The sequence below is a fragment of the Patella vulgata genome, chromosome 4 (assembly GCF_932274485.2).
Source record: "Patella vulgata chromosome 4, xgPatVulg1.2, whole genome shotgun sequence".
NCBI classification, from domain to species: Eukaryota; Metazoa; Mollusca; class Gastropoda; family Patellidae; genus Patella; species Patella vulgata.
The window spans coordinates 67,240,061-67,259,584 of NC_065882.2; the positions used below are offsets into that span (position 1 = coordinate 67,240,061).

At 35.6% G+C, this 19,524-nt stretch overlaps 2 protein-coding genes across 2 annotated transcripts in view; one reads left to right on the forward strand and one right to left on the reverse strand.

Annotated features, from left to right (window-relative positions):
* Positions 1 to 19,190, reverse strand: part of LOC126818029 (C-X-C chemokine receptor type 4) — a 125,900-nt gene extending 106,710 nt beyond the window's left edge. The window contains exon 1 of the mRNA XM_050545202.2: positions 18,785 to 19,190. The gene's annotated coding sequence lies outside the window, so the exon portion shown is untranslated. The remainder of the gene's footprint in view (positions 1 to 18,784) is intronic.
* LOC126817736 (beta-glucuronidase-like) lies at positions 2,343 to 4,339 on the forward strand. The gene has a single exon (XM_050544869.2). It carries the CDS (start codon positions 2,344 to 2,346, stop codon positions 4,234 to 4,236), a length of 1,893 nt encoding a protein of 630 aa, XP_050400826.1. The 5' UTR covers position 2,343; the 3' UTR covers positions 4,237 to 4,339.
* Positions 19,191 to 19,524: the final 334 nt, after the last annotated feature.

Consider the following 19,524-nt stretch of genomic DNA (forward strand, 5'->3'; position numbering starts at 1 on the left):
CTTATAATTATGTCATGGTTAAACATCTTAACTGGACTATATCTAACTCGTTATTGTTGCCAGTATATAAATATATATAATATCAGATTACAAAGATCGATAACATATATTTGAATAATATCTACTGTCCTTCAGCGCTCATATTTATGTCAAGGTTGAAACAAATTTTATTATCAATACCAGCATATTACTTTCATCTCAATAGTCGTCCACTCGGTGGAACTTTGCGCCGGTCACGCTTTTGGTCTACTGCATTAAAGGGGGTGTTTTTTTTTCTACCGGAACAGCAGGCTACAATATGCCTGACACAATTGTATTTTTCCAAGTAAACACGGTATAATGTTTAACAGTTCTAGTCTGTTGTGTTTGTCGCAGAGGAGAGTGGTGACAAACGTAAAGAACGCCAGTGTTTCGTAAAGACGGCATACACTCTTGCAACGCCAATGTTTCATCAATGTTATCAATCAATTATATCGTTATTTCTTTCCTTGAAATAGGAAAAGGGGATGGTTATATCCAAGAACTGAAGTGGTATGTGGAATTTTCAGAACAAGTGATTTACCAACGACAAAACGGTTTGTCCACAAATGGTAAGCAGCGCCAATAACATCTACGGAAAATACCCATCCAAGCGTCGTCCAGCTCTAATGATGTCACAGACGATGTCTGCGAATGAGAATATAACCGTTTGTTTATTCGTCCATTATTATGCCGTCATCTACGTTAATGCCTTGGACATTGTGAGACAAGATGGTGGGTCTGTCTTTTGCAATATAAATTAACTGACTAGTTAATGTTTGTGGTCTGAATTATTAACAGTGGCTTAAAAATACACTCTCAGTTCGACCACCCTTTTTAACTGGATCAATTTCCTGTAAAGCAGGGGGGTTGCGATGGCGCAGTGAGTAAGATGTTGGTTCGCTAACTTTCAGTTCCCAGTGTTGGTCGAGACAGGTTCAACGGGATTTCCGGCGTTGTTCCCCCTTGTCAGTGATGCAGGACATAGAGTCTGTTAAGGGACAACGTATAGTCGTTCGGTGGGACTTAAATCCGAGGTCCCATATACACGTTGAGAGCACGTAAAAGAACCCCGGGCAGTTGGAATTCGATATAAGACAAGGTCGTAGGACCGCTGCCTGGGCACAATTTCCCTTATATAACGCTGCATGGCGTATGCCCGTCTTCATTAGCCCAGTCGGAGCAGAACAGTAGGACGTTAAAGGACATTTTATTTCTTACAAAGCAGATACATTGAGGTATTCTGGAGAACACTTCGTGAAGGCGAAATTGTGCAACTATATGTCGGAATACATCGCCATAATGTACACACAAAGCACATGGTAACTAACATTAACTCCGCCTCGGGCGTGAGATGTGTATATTATGATGAATAAACTTTTGGCAATTCAAAGTTGAACAAATTGGATGTAATCAGGTTTCATAAAAAACGACACTATTATGCCCCTTTAATTTTATCTCACTAAAGTGGGGCCACAATCACATGCAATAATATTTATCTATTTACTGGCTTACGGTATCGGTATCAATCCTAGAACAATGAAATCCTATTATGTTTGCTCAGTAAGCGAAATGCAAACGATGTAAGGTGTATTATAAATAAATGACAACAATGTCTAGCAATAATGATAATGTAGGAAAGCTGATTTTAAATATCATCTTTCTATCTAAATAAAGGATTAATCCTGAAAATTTTCAGAAATATGGTTTTGTATTGCTTCAACAACCTTTACGGCAAGACACAGTTCATGTATGCCAAATGAAATAAGGTTTAACGTCCTGATATTCTGCTCCGACTGGGATACAATGTACTAAGGGGTCTTTTATGTGCGCGCCAATGTGTACGCGAAACCTCATTTTTTTACGGTAAAACTCATTTTTATATGTAAAATGAAATCGAATGGGATATAACCTTCTACTATTCTGCTCCGACTGGGCTAGTGTGTCAAGGGGTCTTTTACGTCCACACCAATTTGTACACGGAACCTCAGTTATTCTTCCCATCCGAAGGACTATACGTTGACCCTTGCCGGCAAATCCAGATGAACATCGGGACCTCCAGGTTAGCGAGCCAACATCTTACCCACTGAGCCACAGCGGCTCCAGTTTTGTATGCAGAAATTAGTTTTTCAGAAGCGATAAGAACAAAACAGAAGTATATGAAGAACACGGCATCTACGACGTTAATTACATGACGTTTAAAATATGTCAGAATAAAATGATTTCAACTTTAAGGCTGTGTATCATATGCTATCGTTTGATACTGATAATGATATGACGAATCTAATATTGTTAAGATTAATTTAGTATAGATAACTTCTTAACATGGATAAGTTCAAAATTATTTTTACTCTTTCCATACTAATTTCAATAGTATGTGGAAAGGGGATGCTGTATCCAAGAAGTTCCGAGGGTCGTCAAATACAGAGTTTGGACGGTATGTGGAATTTCAGAATAGATGATTCTCCTACACGAAATGAAGGTTTTGATCAGAAATGGTATTCAAGGCCCCTTTCGATTACAGGAGCAGTTATACCCATGGCTGTACCGTCTAGTTACAATGACGTCACAGAGGATAAAAACATTCGAGATTTTGTTGGTTGGGCGTGGTATGATAGAGAGTTCTTTGTTACCAAGGAATGGCAGAGTCGACGTTTGGTTCTTCGATTTGACAGTGCACATTATTATTGTATAGTCTATGTAAATGGTGCAGAGGCGGTGAGACATAATGGTGGACATCTGCCCTTTGAGGCTGAAGTCAGCAATATGATCAATTTTGATGGACCGAATTATTTGACGGTAGCTTTAAATAACACTCTAAGTCCAACAACTCTTCCACCTGGAACAATTTCCTACAAAACAGATACATCTAAATATCCTGAAGGATACTTTGTGCAGAATTTACAGATGGACTTCTTCAATTACGCCGGAATACATCGTCATGTTAGACTCTATACTACACCCAAAACATACATAGATGATATCACTGTGACAACAACCGTGGATATCGGTTCAAATGTAGCCTATGTAATTTATGATATACAGATTATTGGAGATCAGGCAGTTGGTTTAACTGTGGAACTTTTAGATAGTGAGGGAGTTGTTATTCAGGGCGCACCAACCAGCAATGGGACTTTAAAGGTGATGAATCCTACCTTATGGTGGCCTTATACGATGAATTCAGGTGTTCCTGCCTATCTATATACACTAAAAGTCGCATTAGACGGCAGTGATATTGATGTCTATCGTTTGCCCGTTGGTATACGAGTGGTAAACGTCACTTCCGATAAGTTTCTTATAAATAATACACCATTTTACTGCCATGGCGTCGACAAACACGAAGATTCTGATATTCGAGGTAAGGGATTAGATTACGCCCTGATAGCAAAAGATTTTAATATGCTGAAATGGTTGGGAGTCAACTGCTTTAGGACATCGCATTATCCTTATGCTGAAGAAATTCTAGATCAAGCAGATCAGCAGGGAATCGTTATAATTGACGAGAGTCCTGGTGTCGGTATAAAAAGTTATAATTTTGATAACCAAGATTTATTGAATCATCATCTAGAGGTTATGTCAGAGATGTACCGAAGGGACAAAAATCGCCCGTCCGTCTGTATGTGGTCTGTGGCTAACGAACCCGACTCCGACAGTGCCAATTCTGTCAATTATTTTAAATCCGTAATAGGGCATACTAGACAGCTTGACCCAACACGACCTGTTAGTTTTACTTCGGATCGTGACTATTCTAACGACAAATGCGTGCAGTTTGTGGATGTTATTATGATCAATAGATATTATGGATGGTACAGCGATACTGGGCACCCAGAAGTCATTCAGAGACAAGTTAACACTAATTTTTTGGAATGGAGAAAGCTTTATAATAAGCCTTTGTTGGTATCAGAATTTGGAGCTGGTACAGTAGCAGGGTTACACATGGAACCAAGTATGGCTTTTACGGAAGAATATCAAATAGATGTCTTATCTCAGTATCACCAAGCCTTTGACCAGCATATAGGAAAATTCCTTGTCGGTGAGCTTATTTGGAATTTTGCTGATTTCATGACTGCGCAAAACCCAACACGAGTTGTTGGAAACAAGAAGGGTATCCTGACAAGGCAACGACAACCTAAAGCAGCTGCTCAGTTAGTTCGAAACAGATATAACTCTATGTTTCATTCATCGTTTAAACGAGATCGCAGACTTTGTTACTTGTAGTAAATGTGTAGTATTTTTTTTTCTGACTTCGTAGCCGCTCAAAACTACATAAGATGGTATCCTCACAAGACAACAACACCCAAAAGCAGCTGCTCGGCTAGATCAGCTCAGATATAACTCCTCGTTTAATCAAAATCACAGACTTTATTTTTATAGATTATAATTTTTTTCCGTCAAACTGTTGAATTAAATCTCTGAGTGGCATTTAGTGATTGAGCACATTAAAAACACAACACAATTTATATGGAATACTGGTTTATACACATATAGCACGATTTTCGACAAGTATTCTCTTATCGCTATCAAGTACAAATGATAAATTGGCAAACTAAAAGGTAATATTTATTGTCCTATAAAAAAAAGAAGCCATAAGACCTATGTTGTTACAATACTAATCACTTGTCTTATGGCTTCTTTTTTATTTTACCATAAATATTACCTTTTAGTTTGCTAAATTGTTTTGTTTTGTTTGTTTGGTTTTTTTTTTGGGGGGGGGGGGCAATTAAAGTCATCCGATGTGTTATTTACATTATTGATGCGTATACGCATTTTGGGGTAAAAGGTCAAATTCAAACCCAAGATTTTAAAGTTACAGTTAGACAGATAAATACTTGGCAAGACAAGTCAGATTTAATGAAATCGACACTGTTTACCCAAATAAAAGAACAAATCCATAATATCAATTTTAGTTTTTCCTATTACAATACTCTTCTGTACAAATCCATAAAAATTCATTTTTAGTTTTAGTACTGAACATTGGTATGCGAGTCGTTGGAACAAAACCAGAATCAACCAAGGCACCAACAATGTCGGTATAAAATGTCCGCCATATTAAAGTGATTTCTCCTTAACAAATAAACCTACAGGGTCGGGGAGCCACATAGGTTCCTGGTTCCATCCAGGTGTTGGTCGAAAAGTTCCTCGGGATTTTCCGTTGTGGTTTCCGCTTGTCGAAAAACTAGACCCCTGCACGTAAAAGAAACCTTGACAATTGTAATTCTAAATCTCCTGGCAACATTTTCCGCATAGCACACTGCATGGCGTATGCCCGTCTTCGTTACCAAGGATGGAGCAGAAAAGTAGGAAGTTAAATCCCGTTTCATTTAATTTGGCTGAGGTCGGTCAATATTTTATCATTTACATAGAGATAAGAGACGTGGATGTACTTTGCCCGTGTAGGTAATTTAAGTAACAAATAAATCACTTTAAAAGAAGATAATTTTAGTTATGCCTGTATTTCGGCACAGACTACAAGGTTTTCGGCAAAGGGGACATAACTCTGATAAGGAAGGTCGCGGAACGCTGAATATCGATAGGGTTCGTCCTCTCATGATCACAATTCTTTCCACCAAAAACCTATTAAAAACTACAGCTCTACAAAGGGTCATAGAACACTTTTAAGTACATGTATATCGATAGGGTTCCTCCATTTGTTACCACTTTTGAAAATTTCAAAAGAATCCGACAGGGTTTTCGGCAAGGAGGTATAACACCGGAACGGAAAGTCGCGGAACGCTGGGAATGAATAGTGTTCATCAGTTCATGGCGCCAATGCTTCGCACCCAGTTTGTGAACATTCCATTAAAAACTATAGTCTCTATCGCTTTCACAGGGTTTTCGGAAAGGGGGATATAACTCTCGTACGGAAAGTCGCGGAACGCTGAGTATCGATAGGGTTCGTCATCTCATGATCACAATGCTTCACGCCATATTTGAAAAGAATCTGACAAAAACGTTCATCCAATATTTCCCATCATTTTAAATAATTCCGTTAAAGTCACGGAACGCTGAGAATCGACACGGTTCATCCGTTAATGACTCGGTTTTCAGGTTTTCGGAAAAGGGGGCAAAGTTCTTGTTCTGGAAGGCCACAATGCTTCACACCAAATAGGAAAAAGATCTACCAAACACTGTTAGCCGCTAGTTCACAAGCCAATTAGTTCGAGGTCTAATAAGTATTTATAAATATATATTTATCACTGTAATAAATGATGGTGTTCTGGGGTCTTTATGATGTTTGCGACATGTGTGAGAAAGTTATTACATCTTAAGCAGTTGAGATGTCATTATTATACGACAATGCAGATTGATTAATGCATTGTGTAAAGTGTTAAATAGCTAAATCAAAGTTGTTGCAGTCTTCAGAATGTATGAATGATTTTTAGAATGTAAGAGCTCATTAATTGCATTTTGAAAAGTGTACTTTACATTTTACACCATGAAATTAGTATTTTAAAACACTGCAATATGTATTTTGAACCGCTGTCCATCTTCAAACTGTTGGCAACGTTATACTTCCATTTTATTCAACATTGCATAGCAACAGCACTAAAGATATATTAAGAGCCAATGGTAAACAAAATCCTACACAACCAAAGGGATGTATTTATCAAATAGTATGCAATTGTGGGATTGCATACATCGGGGAGACAAAGCGACCATTAAATAAAAGGTTAGATGACCACAAGTCGAAAGCAGCAACCAACAACTCAGCTGTAGCTGAACATTTGAACTCCAACCCTCGCCACAGAGTCCAATGGTCCAACGTAAAACCACTATGCAAGAATATAAGCAACAAGAGAGCGCGCCGATTGCATGAAGCCATTCAAATACGACGACACAAACCAACGATGAACAGAGATCAAGGATTGTTCCTCCCCAGGGCGTATGATATTCTTATCACATAATCAAAGGCTAAGCATAATTATTTTTTAATCATATTTAATACTTATCAATATTCCAGTAATAATTTTAAGTTTGTAATAACCATCATAATTTGCAAATATGATAATTAATAATTCCCAACTATTTTTGCTTTTCAGGCTTGCTGTTATTGTAATTTAATGCACTCAATAGTTCTAATCCTGCCTTTCTTCATCACTATAACATCCAGTGAAGTACCACACAATATTTTAAATTGTCAGCCTTCGTGCAGTCATTGTTTTAAGGGATTTTCGTATATCAGTAGAATCACTCGCATCAACATGCACATATCAATTATTTTTTGTCATAATACCAATCAAATCTCATCTCCTTGGGATGTTGTCATTATTAAAACCTCATCAAATCGTTGTTAATACTCCACAACAATCTATTTATTTACCATTTGTGTTTATTTCAGTGAAAGGGGTCGTTGATAACATTTCATCAAATTTTATTTTCTTTCAACGCTTGTCATTATTAAAACCCACTAATCATTGTGTATACTCCGCAACAACTTATCCATTAATCAATTAGTCAATTTTTAGGTTAATTGGTATTATTGCACATTAGCGTTTAATTAAATTGGATTACCTTTACGTACACGTAATTAAGGGAGATCTCTGGTTTGTCAGCATTAATCAAGCATTGTTGTGTGCATGTATATATTGTCCTGTCATATTTTCATTTTTTATCATAGCTTGATAATGACTAGAGAAGTCTAGTCGAAACGTCGCTCAGTAAAAAGCAGTAATTGTATTCCATAGAATTGTGACCTGTATATTACATAGCAAATAGGCTAATGTTCAAAACAACCATTTAATTTAAATAATTTAGTTATTCATACAGTTTAACCGGAATTTTAAACGAAAATATACGATGTATTCTAGTCTTAAGGAAAAATAACCTACTTACGTACCTTACAAAGAAACGGGTGCCAAACATGTGCGCATTGTTTCCTATATAATCAGGTTAATGTCATGTGGTGAAAAGGTGACCATCATAGTATGAGTAATCCAAATGTGAATCTATGGTTAGCAAATGTTTAGATCTCAACAGATTTAATCGATGGTTACTGCTTATAACACCACAATCTTTATTGATACTGGAATGACGGTACACAGGAAATCTATTCGAATATCAGGAAACGGATTGACTCTACCTTGTACCCATGGCCATTTAATGGACATTCTCTTATCTGGCATTGATTTAATACGTTATTATATCTTCCAACAACACGACTTCAAACGTGCGACATTATTCCTGTAGAATGTTACATTGTATTCACAAATATAACATTCTTAAGTCGCGTGTTTTTTACGTTTACATTAATCAGCTGTATTGTTTGGGATCTTAGAGGTTACAATAACTTTGCAATTGTTCTGATGATTAAAGGTGCATTATGTAAGATTTAGAGCTGGACATTCTTGCTATAACAGTTCAAAGGTAGATAATGAAAAATGAATATATTGAAAATTTCATTAAAATTACTTTATTCTGAGCAAACTTATGACTGTTTGTAGATATAGCGTAGATCGTTCATTATCGTAGGAACGGTACTTGCCCATTTTATCGTTAAATGTTTAAATCTCGAGGATGTTTAAATTCATTTAAAGGGACTATCCCGATTTGAATAGTCTCAAAAATAAAAGTCCGAGTATGTATGAAATTTAAGCGCAAAAATATAGAAGAATGGTGTATTTACACCGTCTCAAAATTGCAGCTCAAAATATTGAGTCGTTTGGACGTGAACGCCAAAACTGCTTATCCGGACACCTAACCTTTTTAAAATTTAGGGTTAATATTTTGTTGGGTGACCTGATAATCGATCCCCGTTCCTTCAAAGGTCTATACAGTGAATGACACATAAGCTGTATTTGATAACGAAAGGTAATTTTCACCTACACATTATTTTTTTAAAATAAAAGTCTAGTTTTATCCAGACACCATATAATACAAATTGGGACATCGGCCTCCATTTCCAGATTAAGACTGACGGGTTTAAGTTGTTTGAAAACGTATCACATATATTGAGTTAGTGTGCTCGGTCCTAGGTAAAGGATTTTAAGGGTTTTTAACACAAAATTAAACAGTTGTATTCTCCAAAATATTATCGGGATTGGCCCTTTAAATCCGGGCAATCCGATAGCATTTTCAATTGTTAGGAGGGGTGAGTGGACCTTTCATGTGCTGTCAGTGTTATACGCGGGGCCTTGATTTTCTGTCCCATCCAAACGACTATGCACCTTTCCTTGCCACATTCGTCCTGCACCACTAGCTTGAGGAAACCATACTGAAGTATTTAAGAAGGCGGGGTACGTGATAGAAGTTATCCTCGGGGCAAAGACCACCATCACTTTAATTTTAAAAAACGTATTAAGCGGGGGATGCCTCATTCCTTTAATTTTTAGCCCAATAGTTGAGTTAGTTTCAATAGATCTGAGTTGTTTATTCTACGGGTTGCTGTTTGTTTGGTGTGTAGTAGTAGTCAACATTTAAGTCCGGTCGAGAAGATCGCTGGTAATTTTTAACTGGGCTGTTTGTTATCTCAAACTAACCTTCACATACATACAGTAGTTCAGCTATAATTACCACACGTCTTGGCCTTCAAACCCAACAGTCAATATAGAAAGTATGTCAATTATTTTGTAGTTACGCGATGTAATGTAATGTTGAATTGATAGAAAATTGTATTATTTGAAATGGACGTCCGTTCCTTAACGTATAGTCACGTAGATGAAACTTTTGATTGGTTTCCTTGTTAACCTATCAATTATAGCCATAAATCCAAAGATCATTATGGAAAATAAACACCCAATTTTCAACCAATGGAACGACCCGTAACTTCGATATCCCTGACGTTCTTGACTGATATTATCTGACAGCCCATTAAAGACCACCCATCTCAACATTTAATATAATTAGTTTAATTGTCTGGAAGATAAGGAATTCGATATTCAAGAATAAATTTGTTGGGGGTTTTTTTCTGTTTCTTCTGAACCATACTACAGACAACTACACCAGAAACGTTTTTTCGTCATCGTTTGTCAAAAAATGGTTGACATTAATGTCACACAGACAACTTGCATTCTGATTATTTATTTTATGTATTACATAAGATTAATACTGGTCGATAGATATATATTTCCAGTTTAGTAGAAAATATATTAATAATATTTAAAGTGGCACAGAGAAATACAACTTTAAAAGTATTTTAACTTGTGCATTCGACTTTATCTTCATCGATTAAACGATAATTCCTTATATTCGAAAGCAACGACTGGTTTAAATGTATCTGATTGGATGAAAAGGATGTGGAGCTAATGTATGTGTGTCTATTTTGACAGAGTATATCAAAATGATAAAGAAGCTGTTTAAATACAAACGGTGACATTGTTAGATATGTGGATTCTTGATGTAATCTTATATGAGATCTGTTTACCAACAAAGAAATAACTTATTTCTTTTTGCACTCAGCCTTTGTACTGTTTTCACGCACATAACACATCCAGTAAGTTGGCGTCTTGTCAATGTAGACAATCGTGTTTAGAAAATCAAGTGGTTTGTGGGGCAATTTTGCACAGTACATATCTTACACAAGGTGTTCGTAAGTATGGAAGGGTATCGCTGCCAATATTAAATGCTCTGCTAAAATGTCTTTTCAATTGATCATATGTAAAAGTACAATGTACAATGTCCTAATATCGGTAATTATAAAGTGAAAATACCTCTAAGGCCGAGTATTGAAAATAATGGACACTAAGTCATACACTAAATTGTATGAAAGAATGTTAGGGAGAATTGGCGGGGCGGGGGGGTGGGGTGGGATCATAAGTAGCTTGTGTCTCGTGTAGATCAAAAAGTCCCTTTGTTCAATCTTATATATATTTTTTTATAAACAAATTTTTAAATTTCTATAAATGTTTTAGCAGGTAGAAATCTATTTTGAAAGTACTGCTTGGTAATGTTGGGTATGGTAAGGCCTGTATAATACAATCGTCCAATACCTCCAAATCTCACAAATCAGTTGGGAGAGGCGAGGATATTAGCTGATCGTAAAAAAAAATTTATGTTGATTTAAATCTTTTTGGTAAATGAATAAAATGTTGAACGTCTTGGAAAATAAGGACTAAGTTTTGTTGAGCCATACAACAGACAACTGATCGTTTTATAATTGTTATACGTTTTGGATTGTCTGTTTTCTCGCATCTGAATGTAAGGGGTATACAAGTAAATAGTGTTCGGGATCTTCGAAGTTGTGACCACAGAGGCAAGCAGGGCTATCATCGACGTGTCTGAGGAATTTATGGCCTTATAAATTCGAGCAGGATAATCTTAGTTTACAGTGGATTATTTGTAAAAAAATTTCCCTAGATAGTAATACCGGTGGCACGATGGTATTTTTTTTTTTTTTTTTTTTTTTTTTTTGAATTTCCAAAGATAGCAAGGTATCGAGAGTTTCTAATTTCAACGTTAAGTTTGTTAAATATTATATGAGTTTACTTTAAATATCTGAACGGGGTAACGGTGAGATGCTTTATATATTTTATTTTAGTAGAATAGTACTGGCTGACACAACAAGTATGGACGTAAAAATGAACTAGGAACAGAGTAGGCCTATGTCGCTTTCAGGGATTTGAGACTCCAAACATCAGTTGTTATATGCACAATTGTCCAAAGAACAAGATGCTAAATGTTGGGACGACCATACTAGAATGGGTGGAGCAGTAGCCTTTTTGAAGGGCGTTGCTCCAAGAACAAGAAGATTACTGATGGTATGCGACCAGTTCCGAGTTCAAGATGAACTCAACATTATCAAAATACATATGCCTCCCTATCTAGTGACTTTTGCTTTTGCTCTTTGCAAATGGGCGACTTTTCCTTTCTTATCAAACTGTTATGAGGTCACCCCGCGTCATTTAGGTAGGTATTAGATAAACATACGAAATATATTGTCAAGAAATAGACGAAATTGAGCAATTTACACAGAACAAATGGCATTTACTGTGAGTAATACATAGTCATAAAAAACGGAAGTCAACTAAATTGCATGATTGTTTATTTAACATTTATTGGCGCCAAAACATTTAACGTTCACATCACGAGCACGCGCCTGATTAGTTGAACACGCCTCTTATATGATGTGTAAATTAACTTTTAACTTCTCACTGAATATATTTTTGTATATAAATGTAAATGACAATTCCGAAAGTAATTCCTGTAAATGATTACCATGAAAAGTCAAAGTGGTATAGTATGTGTTGGTATATAACCAAAAAATACCACAGATATTTTAGCTATGTCAAACATATTTCATCCACCAGTGTTAAGAATAAACTATGTTAACCTTTGTTCCGTCTTATTGTTCGTAGTTTGAGGTGTGCAAATTCTATTCGAGTGAAAATAGTATATGTTTGAAAATATTACATACAAATTTAAATGTCAAATTTTTTTCATGATATAACAAACTATTTCTCGTGCCTCATAAAACTGTATTGACAAATATAAAAATGAATCATGCGGCATTTCTAAACCTCTAACTCAATATTATCCACAACATTCGAAATTAAAAACACGATGTAGAATTGAATATCGGTCCATTTCAATCAATATTAATGTTGTTATTTTACTAGTAAAATATGAGATCCTAATATTCAATATTTAAGACGCAGTAAACATTTTAAAATCTTTACACAGCGTCATGTACTCTGTGGTTTCGATTGCCATTTGTAATGAACAAAGAAACACATACCCCAATGATTCACATACGAGGAAAGGGTGCAAAATGGAATAAGCAGACGCAATCTGGACTGTTAGTGTGGTGCAATGAACATAAATTACAATTACAGAAATCTAAAATGGAATGTAAATCACTCATAATACATTATTATGGGCTTTTCGTCTATTTTAAGATTCCAAATAATACAGCTATACGCTTTTTAAGCCATTCGGTGACATTGAATAACGAGGTACGTATTACAAAAAACAGTCAATAAGAAGGGTATTTTTATGGTAGTCCATGGTAGGGGTCATAGTCCCAAACATGCTCTTTACTTTTGTCCCCCTTATCTCTCACAAATACATAAAACCGCTCATACAAATACCCAAAGAAGCAATTTCAGTTGATGTACTACTTTCACAATATCAGATTTTTTTTTTAAACATCCACGGTGCAATGTTAATAATACCTGACAAACTTAAGATAACAATACTGAGGTTTTCAGCTTTTATTAATTTAGTAAGACAAGAATCATGTCGTAAGTTTATTCAGCTTTGAAAATACCGCTAACGATAAGAATCTTGTCTATCCGGTGATCTGAAAGTGGTAAATTAATTCTGAAATACAGAATTTATGTTAGAAACACACCCAGACATTTCCAGGGTTGTATAACTACTACTCAGTGCCGGATGCAGGCATTAACTCAACAAACTACATATTACATTTAAATTTCCGCTTATTGATAAAACAAATGTGAGAAATTGATTATTGTTTCCACTACACAGCGCTCGATGTGCAAATTATTTATAGTCGATAATTAACCTTATCTGCTATTTAGCAAATCGTCGCAGGTGACATAATTCGATATTAGTTACTGTCGCAGTGACTTTTTGTGGCCACCCAAAGTCCTCTTTTGGTACCCACATGTGGGTGACCTTCTGATGTAACTTATTAATAAGGGACCTTCAAGCTTTACATGACTAAGTGTTTAAATTAATTAATAAAGACGATGCAAGTTTCTGAATTTCAACTGGACTTCTTGTAACCAAATAATTCCACCTCTTTTTTTTAATTTCAATGGTCCCATTAATTTTCCGTTAGACCGACTTTTTCGCCGGAGGAAACGCGTACATAGAAATCGGACCTTACACAAATACTTCGACAGTGAATAGTGTAAATATCAGTAACATTATTCAAGTGTGACACGTTTATGTAAATAGCGTGATGTAAACGTATAATATTGAACAGAAAGTCGAATGCCACATACTGCCAATATCATTTAATTTCCATTCTGATTGGTTTTCAACTCTTTGTATAAAACAAAATCTCTCGATTTCTATGTAACCTCTCTCAATTTCGATGGCTTCCTAACTCATTTGGCTCCCATGGCTTTGACCGATCTGGATCTAGCTACCTCAAGACCAATCAATGCTCATATATTCGCTTTTTTAATTTTTGTTTCTTTTTCTGATTGAAAATCGGCATAAACACTTTAATTCGCCTATAAATAATATCCCCATAAGCCATTGATAGCCTTCAGTCGAGAAACTGTCTACCTCTAAAGCTCTAATATAAGCCATGGTTAAAGTCAGACTGTAATAAAAATCGTTTATGGTTTTAATTTAATTTTCACGGAAAGGGTTTATTTTGATTTGGTCGCTATAAGAGAGTGACTACTAAGTAAATTAAGACGAGCAACCGATACGACAGGGAGATTTCCAACATAGCAACAGATGAAACAAGGAAAGGCTTGAGGGTGACAGCAAACATCTAAACGCTGAAGTTGACTGAAATTAGCAAACTATTGAAATTCAATAACCCAGCTTATTATTGACGAATCTTGATCAAAATGAAATTTTATAAGCTGTCGTGTAGATAAATGGAATAAAAATGTTGACACCAACGCATTAAAGGGGGGTTGGATGGCTGAATGGTTAGCGTGCGCGCGCTGTATCATAAAGTCTGTCATTGAGTCGACAGGCGTGGTTTCCAATCCCCGGTTGTACGTGGCAAGGAGTAGGGTCGCCTGTCCAACCTCGTGGGTTTCCTCCGGGTCCTCCGGTTTCCTCCCACTGCTAAAGACCCCTACGCGCAAGCGAATTATGTAAATAAAATTAAACCATATGTTAGTCCCGAAATGACCTAGTTTGTGTCGAGTGGACGTTAAACCCCATTTCTCCCTCTCCCTCTCCAACGCATTAACGAACTAGTCTTGACAGGTTTTGAAAGTCCAGTGCAATTAATCGATTGACGATATGCACGTGATTCGCTGAGACATCCAACTAAAGCCCCGTCCAGGTGAAGTATGCAGTTTGTTGTGAAAACAGTCCAGACTATCATACATTTATTTGTCCACTGACATCACCATACCAATATGTATGTTCGTCTGAGTTGTTCATTTTACAATACCATTACTATCTACTTTTTAAGTTTCCGTTAAGGGAGGCAAGTCGCTAACTCAATATCATCCACAGTCTTCGACATTGCAAGCGCGATCTTACAGTGAAAAGATAAGCTTCTGATATCAAATATTTAAGACAAAATAAAAATTATAAAATTGGCACACGAATCGCGTGCCAGAATGCTTTTGCGCGCCATTTGTAGTGAAGAGACTCGGTTTGTGTTATTATGAGTTGCGACCCATTTCTAGCTGCCAAAGAATAGCGATTTAGCTCCTTTAATTCAGCCACATATATGAGTGTATCAATGATAGCTAATTATATTTATTAGTAGAATGCCATTCTGTATCGACATGAGTAGGATGAAAATCCAATTGGATGAGGAGTGGGTGATAACGTCTATCATAGAACACTTCGTGTCGAATGACCATCGTTATTAGTTCGGTTAGTTCAGGTGAGTAGGAGGTTACGCCCCCGCTTCATATTGTGACGACTGCGAAGCATGTAAACATTACGTAATTAATAATCAGGTTTTTTCCTCATTTCTATTTCAAAACTGTAAGAAATCCTCTTGATTGTCTTTTTCACATTTGCTTTTACATTTGCGTGGGTTTTTAAGGATGGGGATTCTTTCATTCAATACTTGAATAATGCAAACAAGATGGCTGCTCCATTTTTATGCATGTAAACAAGGATGTACACAACTACAATACAGAAATAAAATGAAAAGTGGTTTAACGTCCAATTTTTCTGTACCACGAAAAAGCCGGAGTAAATAGTTAGTGTTGATATTTAGAATAGAATCGATAGTTGGCATACTTCTTCAGCTGCACTATACGCGTTCACTGCAATCTGTCCCCAATAAGCAGACGTCAGAACTACAACACGGGGTCGTTAAATAGTCGGATGACATACAAAATCATAATTGTTTAATATATTGTCTTACATCATAAAGACATAACACGGTATCTGTCGTATAGTAACAATTAACGTCGTCTGTAAGTAATGATATCATCTCAACCTAGTGATTATGATCTAATAAACGGGGATTATTCCTAATACATCCGTTACAAGAGCTGGGTAATATGACAGTAAGCTAATCATAATGTACTTCAGATAATTTCTTTCAGTTCTAGTTGCTTGGTTAAATAACTCTGTGGCTCAATACGAAATAATTATGGCTATTAATAATTAATAACTATAAGCTTAGCTTTCTGGTGTGAGTGTCTTAAATTGCTTTGATTTTGGGTTAAGACTTTGAATAGTTTTCCTGAAGTAAGTTTAAAGAGTATGTGATTTTCTAAAATGTTTACTCCCCATAATATCCCTAATAAGGCAAATATCATTAATTGCCAATTTCATCGTTCAATACTGCACCAAATGCAAAATAAACAGCACCAGTAATTTTTGTTTGATTGTATTTAATGAAGTTATTTTAAGATCGACACAACCATTTGGTTTTCTATAGCGAACAAACTTTCTTTTATAAACATAAAAACGTAGAACTATTAAAAGGGAGTGAATTTTTGTATCCAATATGTATGTTATAGTATGTAACTATATATTTACCTATAATTATTTCATGTAAAGTTTATTATTTATGTATGCACCTGACCTTGGAAGGTGTTTTATTCAATAAAGTTTTACGTCTATATATGGGTAGGTGGGTTTGGTAGAATCAGTAGAAATCTGTGATTATTTTAAGTGTTAATATCAAAGTGCGTTTATTACAACAGACGGGGCTTATTTGCTAAATCGTATAACCCCAAAGATATTTGGGTATTTTATTTCTTTATGAGTACTAAAAGAAAGAAATAGGGATGGGGCGGTGTACCATGTATAGAATCTGTCAGATATTCCCATGTGTTGACGATATTGATATATCAATCTAACATCCAATATTAAAATGTTTTCTGATCGGAACGTATGTCGGAGGGTGTTTCCGACATGAAAGTATTGCTTACAGTTTAGGAATCGTGATGTATCGTTTAAAGTATATCGTTTCATAATAAATCAAATATATCACGCTGATGATATCTGCTTTTTATCTTAACCAGTTGCTTGCTTAAAGGCTCAATACCACTCTTGTTGTAACTAAATAATATGCCCCAATCTTTATTCTAGTCAACAAATTGTACTATTTTACAATATTCCAATTAATTGATGATACAAATTTCATCTTACACACCTAATTTAAAAAAATTGGATAAATTCAACTAAATGATTTGAAAAGCCTAACGTAAACCTTTTCAAATGTGACTTGGATTTAAAAATATTTTCGAACCCTCTGGACAAGTAAAACAGGATGTAATGGATAATTTACACAACAGGTAGGACACACAAACATCTAATACTTAGAATAAGGCTATTATTTATTTTCTAGAACTGTCAAGCCAGCAAGAGTGTTATTGTCCCTTTAATGCCATCATTCTTTTTGTGGGATCGGGGTGATGCTTTGATAATACTCGGGTTCTTCAGTACCAAACACGCCTTCTCTGTGCGGGAAGTTATAACGGGTGCTATTTTTTTTACTGACCGGCGTTAGCATGAATATGAGTGGTAACAAAATGAGTTATAGGAATTATGAACGAGGACTGTTCATGATGTCCAATAACTGATTTTCACCTGCGCCCAAAAAAACACCTTTTACATCAATTTACAAATTGACATAAATTGCACCCACACAACAGTTAAGTAATTTCTTATAGTAGTCTGGCTTATAGTGTGCAAGGTTGATCTCGGCGTCGTTTCCGGATATGTTAGTAAGTCACGTGATATCCTAATTTACATATCAAAGATAGTGCTATGTGTAAAATGTCATGTAAAAAGCGTAAAGGACAAATGAGATGCGGCTGAGCGCAAATGTTAAATGTAATGAGCGAAATGTAAAATGTCAACGCTTCAAAAAACAGCATTTTGCAATAAAACATTTATCTGTTGACGTTTTTCATTTAACTATGGCCTTAGAGGTATTTTGACTTTATCATTACCGGTATTACGACATTGTACTTTTTACACTAATCAATCGAAAATATATTGTAGCAGAACATTTAATATTGGCAGCGATACCCTTCCGTAGTCCTACACTTGGCAATATTACGATTGAAGATCTAAAACAGCAATACCCCGTCGACAATTTAGGACCAACGTGCAGGTATTTTTATATTGTTACCAACACCTGTCCATCCGTCCGTCGATCACATTTCTTGTTGGCACAGTAGAGGACGTAATAACACATTTATCCTTCTGGAGCCGTCTTTATTAGCCCGGCCTCTGTAGAAAAGAGTTAAACTCTGGTGTTCTGTGCATAAAAGTGTTAAAAACAATTTAATTTCATCTTTTTGAAACTGATATTGATTGTCTATCTTCTGATCTTCAACATCTTTCGATAATATTGCTCCTAGTGTTATACCTTTTTGTACCAAAGGTTATTAAAATTTTATAGACTGCAATTATAGGACCTTAGAGGATACACCATGAAAGTATAACTGCGATACATATTTTATTGTTAGTGGTTTACTCTACGCCTCTTCCATCTGTGAGTGGTTCTTTTGTGTGCACACTTAGTACATCATTGATGACGTCTTTAATATATCACAAAATTAAATATATCATACTTCAACATAAATTAGGTCATTTCGGGAATCGTGACTAATTACATATGGTACAAATTTATGTAATCAAATAATATAATTCTACGGGGTAATAGTGGTAAAAACGAAATGCTTACCTGAAAAATAATCTTAAAAGCGCTTGTATTCCAACAACCTTTCTTATCACATTTTCTGGTGTTTTACTATTTAAATCTTGTTAACAATCTAACGTATAACACAAGTATTTATCGGGGCGTTGAAAGTCCACATAACTATTTAAATAAAGCGTATTTTTCTTAATTGCTAGCTGGTCGGTAGTCGTATATGACCAGTTCAAAAATTATATTACAGTATCCTAGATGAAAAAAGTCTGGATCGATGTTGACTATTGTACTTCGACATAAACATCGGTTATATGCATACTATTCGTAACACACGATGGTAACAGTCATCTTCTTCCAAGGAAGGAAAGAAATAAATAATTTTCTGTTAAAGTGGTAAACATTTGTTGTATTTTTTGTTTGGTTTAACCTCGACACCGTGCGGTCTGCCAACTTCAAAGTACAACTTGTGTAAATTGTGTCGCAAGTTGCCACGTTTTCCGCTCGATTTGGTTAGTTGGGAGCTTTTTTCATGATATTTCACCGGGACTTAAGAGCTGTGTAAAAGGTTACCTGGCTAAAGTGGTTTGGAATGTAGTTAAACATGAAAAAAATCGACAATGCTTGTGTAACTACATAATAATGTATTGGCTTATTATGGCTTACTTGTCATTAGTTTATTTATTTAAAATTATATATATGTACACACAAAAGACAGATGGTGTTTTGTTAATTAGTTTAGCCAAAGACTCTGTTATCAAGGTGTACAAATATAA